Source organism: Planococcus citri, chromosome 2, assembly GCF_950023065.1.
Source record: "Planococcus citri chromosome 2, ihPlaCitr1.1, whole genome shotgun sequence".
Lineage (NCBI taxonomy): Eukaryota > Metazoa > Arthropoda > Insecta > Hemiptera > Pseudococcidae > Planococcus > Planococcus citri.
This window is the reverse complement of record NC_088678.1, coordinates 5,714,049-5,725,090: the sequence shown is the minus strand read 5'-3', so window position 1 is coordinate 5,725,090 and position 11,042 is coordinate 5,714,049. Positions and strand designations below refer to the sequence as shown.

Here is an 11,042-nt window from a genome sequence, read left to right as displayed (position 1 = left end):
ACTGATATAATATTTGTTATTTTTATATTTTTATTTTTAAATTTATGAAAGTTTCAAACTGAGATTTTTTCAAATTAATTAGAGATTAGAATTGGCCCTAGTGCAGCGAAGCAAGTGCAAATAAAGCTTTCCAAAATTCGGGTTTCGAGAAGTAAAAAATAATATTGTAAAAATTTGTTTATTTCTTTTGATTCAAAATTTTTCAATTTGAATGATGAGTTTTTAAAAATTTTATTTTTGAAAATGAAAAGTAAACAGACTCGTGTGAAGCGAAGGCAATGCTTGTCGAACTCAATTCTCCCCCGCCCCCGCAAGTAATTTTGTAACTGAAAAGGCACGAAAACAGCAATCAACAAGTGTTTAAAAAGTAGCCAAAAAAGTGACAAAATGGGAGCAAAACATTTTAATACAGAAAAAAAATCACGGGAAAAGAAACAAAATAAGTATTCCGAATTGAAATGTATTTAATTTTGAAAAGTTGAACCATTTCGAAACTTTTTGATGAAAAATCGAGCCTTTTTGACAATTTTTTGGCAGCAAAGTAAGGATTTAGGCAACTTTTGACAACAAAGACAATTCTTGGTAAAATAAAAAAGAAATGATTTTCTGACAGTTTTTGACAAAAAAGCGAGACATTTAGGCAATTGTTTACAAAAAAGAAAAAATTCGCAATTTTTTGAAAAAACGACCATTTTTATTTAGAAATACCTATTGTTAAAAAACGAGGATTTTTTTACAGTTTTTGACAAAACAGCAGGATTTTGACAATTTTAGCAAAAAGAAATTTGTGAGAATTGTTGGCCAAAAGAGATACTGAGTTTTTTTTTGCAAAAAACTAAAGCAAGAGTGACTGTTTTTGGGAGGACAACACGCATTTTTGGTAATTTATTGGTCAAAAAAATGATGCTTTTTCGCAATCTTCGTTGAAAATGGGAAATACTCGTATTTTGGTCATTGAAATTTTTTAGGCAAAAAAGCTAGCAAGAAACAAGGCTATTTGAAAAAAAAATGATTTGTTGTTGTAATATCACAAAGTATAAATATGTACATAAGTGACTTAATATCCGTGAGAAAAGAGCACCGAAAAAGTTTAAAAATCATTTTGAAAATTAAACAAATCTGATCAAAAGTTGCAATTAATTTGGAAATTTTTCGAAAGTAAAATGGAAAATTTAATTTGGCAACGCTTAAAACGTAATAAAAATGTGTATCTAGACGAATATTGAGATCAACAATCAATGCAGAAATGCGCACGTACCATACAATGTTTAATAATTCATTCGAAATAAATTCTGTTCCGGTTTTCGTTCGCGAATAAATTAGAATAATTGGATTACTGATAAAATTCGACCACATTCTACAATGTCGTTGTCGGTAGTTACTTAATTATCTATACCGATAAAGCATATTTGTGCAGATTTGCTGGTTCACAATTAAGATAAGTTTTCTTTTTGCGAACGGCTGGCTGTGCTCTTGTATTGTTTCTGTGTGATTTTTTTTTTTTGTCTACTACGGAGTGTTCGAGTTTTCAAAGTGCATAAATGTGAAGTGGGAACTGTCAAAACAAGATGGTGAGAGGGGAGGGAGTATCTTACACCTTTCCCCTCAAAGGAGTCCCTTTTGAAAGCACGTGGGTCAGCAAAGTTTTCCGATGACAACATCGTCGTGGGAAAAACTATGACGTCAACGCATCTAGGAAAATTGAGAACAGAATTACTTACCAATATATAACCCTGTAAGTACCATCAAAATTTCACTCGTTTGTGAATTTCAATGGGTAATGTGTCATTTAGCGTGAATATTGTTTGGTTCCGAGAACTTTGTGTGTTCTTATGCTTAGATATGTAGATATGTTTTACTCGTATCAAAAATTTTGAATTTTGATATTGTCAAGTTGGGCTTCTAGTTTGAAAGCTGTTTATGTGACTTGTGAATTCGCGGGGTAAGTGATGTGTTACTATGTGTGTGCTTGCACATTTTTTTCCTTTCAAATGTCCATTTATTGATTTTTCTCAGATTTTTGGAAACAACGTAAATTACAACCTTAAAGATTAGGGACTTAAGTACAAAAATTTCAAATTTGGGTCCAAGTTCCAATTTTTTTGATTTCAGAATAGGTAAAGTTATTAAATTAGGAATTTTTCCTCAAAATTTTTAGGTTGATTATTCTAGTTACGGTCAAGGTTAAAAATTCTGGTTCGCATTCTTGCCTGATTTTTTTTTTTTTTTCATTTCACATCCTTTTTTCTCTCCAAAGAAATAAGGTAAAGGCGCCTAATATCGCCCACTTTTTGTTGACCTCAAAAATGGGGCACTTAAAATTGAAAAAACTGAAATGTGACCAAGTAGGGGTGTACCCCCATCCTTTGGCTATGACTGGCCAAAATTTCAGATCAAAATTTACATTAGGGGGAAGCCAGTGAATTTTTCAGTAAAAAATGTCAAAATCAAAATTTTTCCGAAGTGGTGCCTAATATCGCCCACCACTAAAAAATCACTAAAAAACCACTAAAATGTCTGAAAACTTGAATGCAAAATGTTTTTTAAGCATAATGGAGTATTATTACGTATTTTGGTATTAAATCTACCTCAACACATGTCATGTAAACATGATGTACAAACATATTTTCGTTTATCTTCGAATATGGGGCATCACAAGCGACATGTGACCAAAAATAACATTTTATGCATCAAATCCAATCTTGGCCTTCGTTATTTGACAAACACAAGCGATTACGAAATTAACCCACAAAAAATTACCATAATATCACTGCAAAAATCAGGTGGGCGATATTAGGACATGGGGTAGGCGATATTAGGAATTTGTCAACTTTCCAAAAATTGAAAAAAATTTATATGAACGCTTACTCCGATCAAATCTGCGATTAAATCATTCGAAAGTGTCATCGATTCTCTTCAGATTGATATAAAAAAATTAATCAATACACCACATTTAATATTTTTCCCAGTAAAAACAAAAAATGTGGAAAAAGTTTTGGAAACTGGCAATTTTTATTTTTTCTCAGGATTTTTTGGCATGATGCAATATCACTACCAAATGAATATAGATGAGTAGGTACCCACCCAAGGTAGTAGTGTGGCTTTTCACTGCCAGGTTCGCGTCATAAATATCCGAGAAATACAGGTGGGCGGATTTAGGACACTGGGCGATATTAGGCGACTTTACCTTAAAACTGAAAAAATTCCAAAGTCAATAACTGGTAACGTCGCGTATTGCACATCACTTTTCCAAGTTTTCCTTATCCTTTATGGAAATAATCGTTTTTTCAGTTCTAGAATAATCTTAGAACGTTTGTTAAATTTCAGGAAATTCAAAACTCATAGTTTACTACTATTCTCGCAATCACATTTCCATAACCTTCTCAATATCTTAAGATGGATTTGCCATTTCGTGCGGAATACGCCAAGACTGGTCGTTCATCATGTAGAGGATGCCGGACTTTTATAGCTGACAACACATTGAGATTAGCTGTTATAAGTCAGGTAATACATTCATTCGCACAAGAACATAATCTACTAACTAAACGTAGGTAACTAATATGTTCCTATTGATGAGTTCATTTTTGACCTCTCCAGAGTGATTTGAAGTTGCTGGAGAAAATTGAAAAATCGCCGAAGGCTCTTTAATTTACTAAAATTACGTAGTAGTTGGTGATGTGTGGGAGTTGAATTGAAAAAATTATTCACATTGGATTTTTTCTCAAAAATTTGGATTTTGGCTTCAAAAATTTAAAGGCAAAAGTTTTCGAAAATTTGATTTCAAGAGCCCCAAAATCGATGTTTTTTTTTAGAAAATTGATTTTGAAAAAAAAAGGACAGACCTAAAACTTTTGAAAATTTGTAATTTGAGATTTGAAATTTGAGAATTATTTTTAGGATGGTAATTTTGAAAAAAAAAAGAGGCAACTTCTTGAGACTGATACGCCAGTGAATTTACCTGAGGAATATCGTCGATAAGGGGTAGAACTGTTTATTCACCCTCTCATCTTATTTCATTACAGGCGTCCACGTTTGACAAAAGAATTGCGCGTTGGTATCACGTTCCTTGTTTCTTCGATACACAGCTTGTGAAAAGTGTTGGAGATATATCGAATTTTGAATCACTCAGATCGGAAGACCAACAATTGATCAGATGTAAAGTGGCTGGAGGTACGTTTTGGCAATGATCTATCCGGTTGATGGATGAGATTTTAATGAATTCAATTTCAGCACCTTCTGGATCAACTGGTGGAGTCAGTAATGGAATGTCTGCTAGAGAAATTAAAGATATGAAAGAACAAAATGCTTTGATGTATTATTACCACGATCGTTTGAAATTACTAGAAAAGAAACAGTCGACTGCTTTACTGGAATATAACAATCAAGAAGCGATTGCTGCGAGTACCGAAACTGTAAGTACAAATAAGAGTAACGTGAAGTTTTAAATGCACGTTGTATTCCTACTTTTCAATTTCGATTGTTATTTCAGATTCATGATAGATTAGCTGATGCGATGACGTTCGGAGCATTACTTCCTTGCGAAGAATGCGGACACAGTCAAATAGTGTTTCGCTCTGGTGTTGGATATTTATGTTTAGGCAATAAAAACGAATGGGTCAAGTGTGAAGCAGTTACAGATGACCCCAAACGTAAACCTTTCCTAGTGCCATACGAGTTGAAAAAGAAATTTGAATTTTTGTGAGTCTTTCGCGGTTTTTACTTAATCTTAAACCGTATCTATTCGATCATAATTAGTAGGTACCTATTCTTTTTCAGAGCGACGTACAAATATAAACCTCAGAAAAGAATTTTTCAATCCAATAAACCCACGGTCTCGAAATCGCTCAGCTTTAATGGTAAGATTACGTCTAATACTTACATAATGTATACCATAAGACATTTCAATATCTGATTCTTAACAAATTACCTACGTATTTATTCAATAGGTGGCAAGTACGAGTCAAATCTTCCATCCAAGGTAAAGCTCAAAGTTCAAAACGGTGTGGCCGTTGATCCAGCCTCCGGATTGGAGGATGTTGCTCATGTGTACCGTTTAAACAATGACAGTTATACCGTTGTACTTTCTGAAGTTGACATACAGTTCGGACGTAACTCTTACTATATACTTCAAATTCTGGAATCTAATGATAAAACAACGTAACTATTGATATCATATGAAACAAATTATTGCTCCGCATAATGCATTCTAATAATTTAAGTATCGATTTTATTCGAAGGTATTGGTTGTTCCGCGCTTGGGGACGTGTTGGTGGCAGATACAGAAGTAAAAAGCTCGACATGATTAGTAGAGTAGATGCCATCTTCGAATTCGAATGGTTATTCGAAGAGAAAACCGGCAACATGTGGAAAAACCGTGCTAAGTTCGTGAAAAAGCCGGGAAAAAAGAATTGGGTTGATGTTTCATACGAAGATGTACGTATTTTCAACAGTACATTATAATTTGTTATTAACGCGATGTAAAAATGCTTTCGATTTCTTGAATTAGATCAACACAAGCGTCACTTTGATTCGCAGTTTGCCCTCCAGCCCCTTAAAACCATTTCAGAAATGATGAGCTCATAATTTTATAGTATTTGATTATCCTCCAAATCCAAATGGGCATAAATTTTGAAACTGTACAATTTTGTAGTTTCATTCGACGTAATGAATGAGTGAATATATACCTACTTTGGATGAACACCTCACCAAGTCGAGCTTTTGAAAAAAAATCTTGTTGGAAAATGAAAGTTTCAAAAAAGCTCAAATGTGACATTTCCAACAAAAAACAGTGCCTCCTCTGATGCTCTCTGTAAAATAGTTTTCAGGCATACCCACTCCTTTTCTACATCCTCTTCCATAGGTACATCTTTTTTGGGGGTTTGACTGAAAATTTAGGTTGCCTACCTGTACTTAGTAGGATTTGTGTATTCGGCACATACAAAAACCTCCGATGTACCTAGTCTTTGTACTGGTCTCGGAAACGTACCTTGTTTGATAATGCATCTAAAACGGCGATTAATCTTGTTGCCTCAGTGGTGTAGTGGAATGCACGCTGGACCGGCAATCCGGAGGGCCTGGGTTCGATTCCCAGGCTGGGCACGAATTTTTCGTACGTTAGATGCATTAGAAAACAGGTCAATTATAGGTCGGTAAAAGAAAAGAGACTTCTTCTTATTTGAATAATTTTAATGTAAGAAATTCTGTTTTTCTTATCTCTATTTTTTTCAATTTTATCAATGGTTTTTTGAAATATTTAAGTGGGAAAAAAGCACCAAATAGGCCCGAGCTAAGCGAGGGCAAACTCTTTTTTAAACTTGCAGTTTCAACTATAGCGAAACAGTAGTAATTTTAATGTGAAAAATCCAGTTTTTCCACCAATGACATTTTAAAAAGTTTGTTCAAAACTAACTACCCTACTTTCCAAACACAGTGAATAATTTGAGAAAATATGGAAAACAATACTTTAGCCCGAGCGTAGCGAGGACAAAAGCTTTTGAAAAAAATATAAATTTTGAGGATTATGGTACGTAATTTCGTCGGCAAATTAACATTTAAATCCTTTCAAAATTTCGCACAAATTTCGTAAATTTCATACATTTCTGACGTTTTTTTCCATACTTTTTTAGGTCATTTTCCAACTTTGTACCTTTTTTGTAACTTCGTACTCTTTTCGCCGTGTAGACACCCTGTGTAAAAATTGTCTCTCTCGCTTCTATAGTCCAGTCATTTTAGCAAAATTTTTAGTCGAACCTCGAAAAAATTGAGGGCAAGCTGAATTTCACATTATTTGTTCAGATTGGTCTCTAAAACATCCCATCAAAAGTTGCACCCCCCCCAACTTGCCGGCTACCGCCGCAAGAGGTCATTAACCTTTGCCGATACAGGTTTTTCGGCTGTATCGCCTAAATGAAGGGTCCGAGAGGAAAAATGTTCGAACAAAAATTGTTCTACGCTAAATTTCCTATCAGCGTGACCAGTCCAGCTTTTCCCAAAATGGCGATTTCACCCTTACTGAGGAGGGGGTAAAGTTGTCAATTTTATGAAAATTGTTTTAAAAAATGAAAATCAGCAATTTAAAACGTGAACTCGATCAACGGTAGACTCAAAAATATTTTGACCACAGTTGCACACTGCAACTTGTCTGCTACCCCCGCGAAAGGTCATTAACCTTTGTCAATCTGCGTTTTTCGGCTATATCGCCGAAATGAAGGGTCGGAGGGAAAAAAGTGATTGAACTAAAGTTATTCTACGTCAAATTTCCTATAAGGATGGCCAGTTCAGTTGAAATATATTTTTCGATTTTTGGTGAATTTTTTAAAATCAAATTTAGGCCAAAAATGAGAAAAAAAATCAAAATTTTACCAAATTGAGATATAAAGCTGAAATTTGGGACATACCTTATTTTCGACCTGCCAAATCGATTGGAAACAATTTCAAACCGTTTCGAGCAGTTCTGAAGCTTCCAGAACACAAGTCGTTTCGGAGCATTCAGCGACTTTTTGGAAATTACTGGAGCCCCCAGCAGATATTTCAATGCTCGAAATTTCCATAAAAATTCACCAAACAGAGTTGGAAATCCAAACTCCAATTTCAATACGCTATCAAGTCGACTGCAAGTTGCTTCAAGTCATTTTGGAGCCTCAAGCTACCTTTTGAAAATTACTAGAGCCTCCAACAGATTTTAGAAACTTAAAATTTCATTAAAGGCAGTTGGAAAGCAAAAATTCACTCTATAAACTAATTACAGTATGCAATGAAGTTGACTAGCGGTAGATTTCAACACGTTTTGAAGCCTCCAGCGACTTTTTGGAATTTACCGGAGCCTCCGGCAGATATTTCAATGCTCGAAATTTCCATAAAATTTCACCAAATGGAGACAACTTATTTTTGACATTAAACTGAGGTGGATTGCAGGCAGTTTCAATCCGCTTTAGAGTCTACAGCAGATTTTTAGAAACTTCTGTTTTTCAAAAAATGCCACAAAATCTATTCCTTTTTATGAAATTTTGCAGAAATTACACGTTTCAAAAATTTACAGGAGGCTCCCGTAATTCATAAAAACTCGCTGAAGGCTCCAAAACGACTTGAAATCTACTTGCAGTCGACTCCCTAGCATATTGAAATTACTTAACAGAATAAATTTTAGCTTTCCAACTGTTTTTAATGAAATTTTGTGGAAATTTCAAGTTTCAAAAATCTACTGGAGGCTTCAAGAATTTTCAAAAAGTCGCTGGTGGCCAGAAGATGACTCAAACCCACCAGCAGTTGATTTATTAGCGTGTTTAAATTGGATTGCAGCGTAAATTTCCGCATTCCAACTTCATTTGATGAAATTTTGTGAAAATTTCAAGTTTCAAAAATGTTCTGGAGGCTCCAGAACTGCTCGAAAAACGGTTTGAAATTGTTTCCAATCGATTTGGCAGGTCGAAAATAAGGTATGTCCCAAATTTCAGCTTTATATCTCAATTTGGTAAAATTTTGACTTTTTTCTCATTTTTGGCCTAAATTTGATTTTCAAAAATTCACCAAAAATCGAAAAATGAAAAACCTATATCGGCAAAGGTTAATGGCCTCTTGTGGTGGTAGCCGGCAAGTTGGGGGGGTGCAACTTTTGATGGGTTGTTTTAGAGACCAATCTGAACAAATAATGTGAAATTCAGCTTGCCCCCAATTTTTTCGAGGTTCGACTAAAAATTTTGCTAAAATGGCTGGACTATTCGCTTGAGCAGTAATTTTGCCTTCATTTTCAAGAAATCACTACGCATCACAATAGGTTTCTAGAAAATTACTCCACATTTCGATTTTTCATGCCCAAAAATCTGGCTTTGCCCCCTCCTTGAGAAAATCCTGGCTACGCCACTAACTTGTGTTGATCTAATTTAAAAAATCAAAACCATTTTTACATCACATTTCAAGATTCAGCTGCGACTTTAAAGGTTAATGAGTAACTAACTAATTTTGTTTTTTATAGATTGGGTTGATGTTTCATAGGAAGACGTACGTGATGTACGTATTTTCAGCAGAACGTATAACTTGTTTTTAATGGAGTGACTAATTTTGTTTTTTATAGGAGCCCGCAGTACATTACAAACTTCAGCAGCCTGTTCGAAATCTTATCACTCTCATATTCAACGTAGACACTATGAAAAACATCATGAAAGAGTTCGAGGTACTTATTTTTTCCTTTTCAACCTAATATACTTACGAGTATGCCAACAAAGACTGATCCAAATAATAATAAATCTTCTCTGAGAAAAGTATGCGTATAGGTAACTTACATCTTGAAAATTTTATAGCTGGATACGAAGAAAATGCCGTTGGGTAAACTGAGTAAAGAACAGATAACGAAAGGTTTTGAAGTGCTGACCGAACTGCAGAATTGCATCATCTTCTCAGCACCTGTTGATCGTAAAATGATGTACCAGAACTTAGCGGATTTGACTGACCAATTTTATACTTTGATTCCGAATAGTTTCAGTGTTGATGATCCGCCATTGTTTAATGACCTGGATACTATAAAGGTAAGTCCCTGCAGTCCAATTTGTCATTCATTGATTTGTGAGAAATTCTTGTCTTAAACGTTTTTTTTTTTTTATTAATCTGTGTAGCAAAAATATGAAATGTTGCGCACGTACACGGAAATGGAAATTGCGCAATCGATGCTCAGAGCTGTAGAATCCGAAAACAAGGATGTTCACGCTATCCATTCGTATTATTTAAAATTGAAAACAGAAATCAGCCCTTTGAACAGAACCGATCCGGAATTTCAACTGCTGCAATTGTATGTTCAAAATTCTCATACCGAAATTCATCGCAAGCTTTACGATCTCGAAATCGCGGAAATTTATAAAGTCGAAAGACAAGGAGAACGTGAGCGATACAAACCATACAAAAACGCACACAACAGGAAGCTCTTGTGGCACGGTTCCAGACTTACCAATTTCGCCGGCATCCTATCTGAGGTAAATTATCCCATCCTATGATTTTTCCCCATCTGGAATGGAAATAACTTTTCATAATACAAGTAATTTCCATGTTTAGGGTCTTCGTATTGCATCTCCGGAAGCACCACTGACCGGTGCTATGTTCGGTAATGGTATCTACTTCGCTGATAGGGTGTCGAAATCGGCCAATTATTGTAAGTACACGGATACAAACAATACTGGTGTGGTATTATTGTGCCAAGTCGCACTTGGAAATATGTAAGTTGGTTCACGTTGCGAAAACTTTACTCAAACTGAGACTTTTATAATTTATACAATATCATTTGTGTTGTTAAAGGGGTGAACTTACTGAAGCCAAACCAGACCTAAAGAAACCACCCGCAGGTAAGCATAGCGTCAAAGCATTGGGTAAAATAGAACCTGCTGAATCCATTGTTCGAGAAGATGGTGTCGAAATACCATTGGGTAAAGGAATTGTGACCGACAAAAAGATAAAGTTGCGGTTCAACGAGTATCCTTTTTCCATCATGATAGTGGTGACGAGTGCTTGGGGGAGAATGGGGAACGTAATTTTTGTATATATTCCTTAATTTTGTTGTCAGATATGTTGTTTATGATGTCGATCAAGTCAAGGTGGAATATTTAGTGCAGCTGAAGTTCCTTTGCAACTGATGCTCAAAGAGCTGACGAAGCTACAATTAGTTATTTCGTTCAAATTACATTTGTTATTATGTTCCTGACCTACATATGTACATACGAGTAGCATAGTAAGTTATACGTTTACTCAATATCAAAGACCAGTCATCAATCTAAAAATCCTTTTTTATACCAATTTTTTAAATTTTGAATTAAAACCTTTTTTTAATGAATTGTTTTTGTCACTGCACGGACTATAGGTACCTACCTAAAAAATGAAACTTTTGGAAATTGAATGAAACGAGAAACAATTGAAATTAACATCGATGTTATCGTGAAGTGTTTTCTGCATGTGTACATAATACATTTCTTGAGAAAAAAATGAAAGAAGTATGTTGCTATCATGGACGAAACCAAACAAGTTTCGCTTGGAGGGGAAAATGGGGACGTGCAAGCGAACAT

General features: G+C 34.9%; 1 protein-coding gene and 1 non-coding gene across 3 annotated transcripts; both read left to right on the top strand.

The window, feature by feature from the left end:
* Positions 1 to 1,411: 1,411 nt before the first annotated feature.
* LOC135837514 (poly [ADP-ribose] polymerase-like) lies at positions 1,412 to 10,813 on the top strand. Of its 2 annotated transcripts, none has more exons than XM_065352823.1 (14): positions 1,412 to 1,735; positions 3,328 to 3,504; positions 4,023 to 4,170; positions 4,231 to 4,412; positions 4,490 to 4,698; positions 4,777 to 4,856; positions 4,947 to 5,157; positions 5,238 to 5,433; positions 9,071 to 9,169; positions 9,297 to 9,521; positions 9,609 to 9,962; positions 10,042 to 10,202; positions 10,282 to 10,455; positions 10,547 to 10,813. In XM_065352823.1, the coding sequence occupies exons 2-14, from the start codon at positions 3,397 to 3,399 to the stop codon at positions 10,614 to 10,616; spliced, it is 2,217 nt and encodes a 738-aa protein (XP_065208895.1). In that variant the 5' UTR covers positions 1,412 to 1,735; positions 3,328 to 3,396; the 3' UTR covers positions 10,617 to 10,813. The 2 variants fall into 2 exon arrangements, with proteins under 2 accessions (XP_065208895.1, XP_065208894.1); XM_065352822.1 differs by lacking the exon at positions 1,412 to 1,735 and adding an exon at positions 1,751 to 1,942.
* TRNAA-GGC (transfer RNA alanine (anticodon GGC)) lies at positions 6,026 to 6,100 on the top strand. Its single transcript has one exon. It is a non-coding gene; the product is annotated as a tRNA-Ala (tRNA).
* Positions 10,814 to 11,042: the final 229 nt, after the last annotated feature.

What these genes read in the sequence shown, in the direction of transcription:
- LOC135837514 (XM_065352823.1), top strand. Translation starts at nt 3,397, where the DNA reads ATGGATTTGCCATTTCGTGCGGAATACGCCAAGACTGGTCGTTCATCA. An exon ending in TTGCTGCGAGTACCGAAACT is followed by an intron (nt 4,413 to 4,489) that starts GTAAGTACAAAT and finishes TTGTTATTTCAG; the next exon opens with ATTCATGATAGATTAGCTGA. An exon ending in AAAAAGAAATTTGAATTTTT is followed by an intron (nt 4,699 to 4,776) that starts GTGAGTCTTTCG and finishes ATTCTTTTTCAG; the next exon opens with AGCGACGTACAAATATAAAC.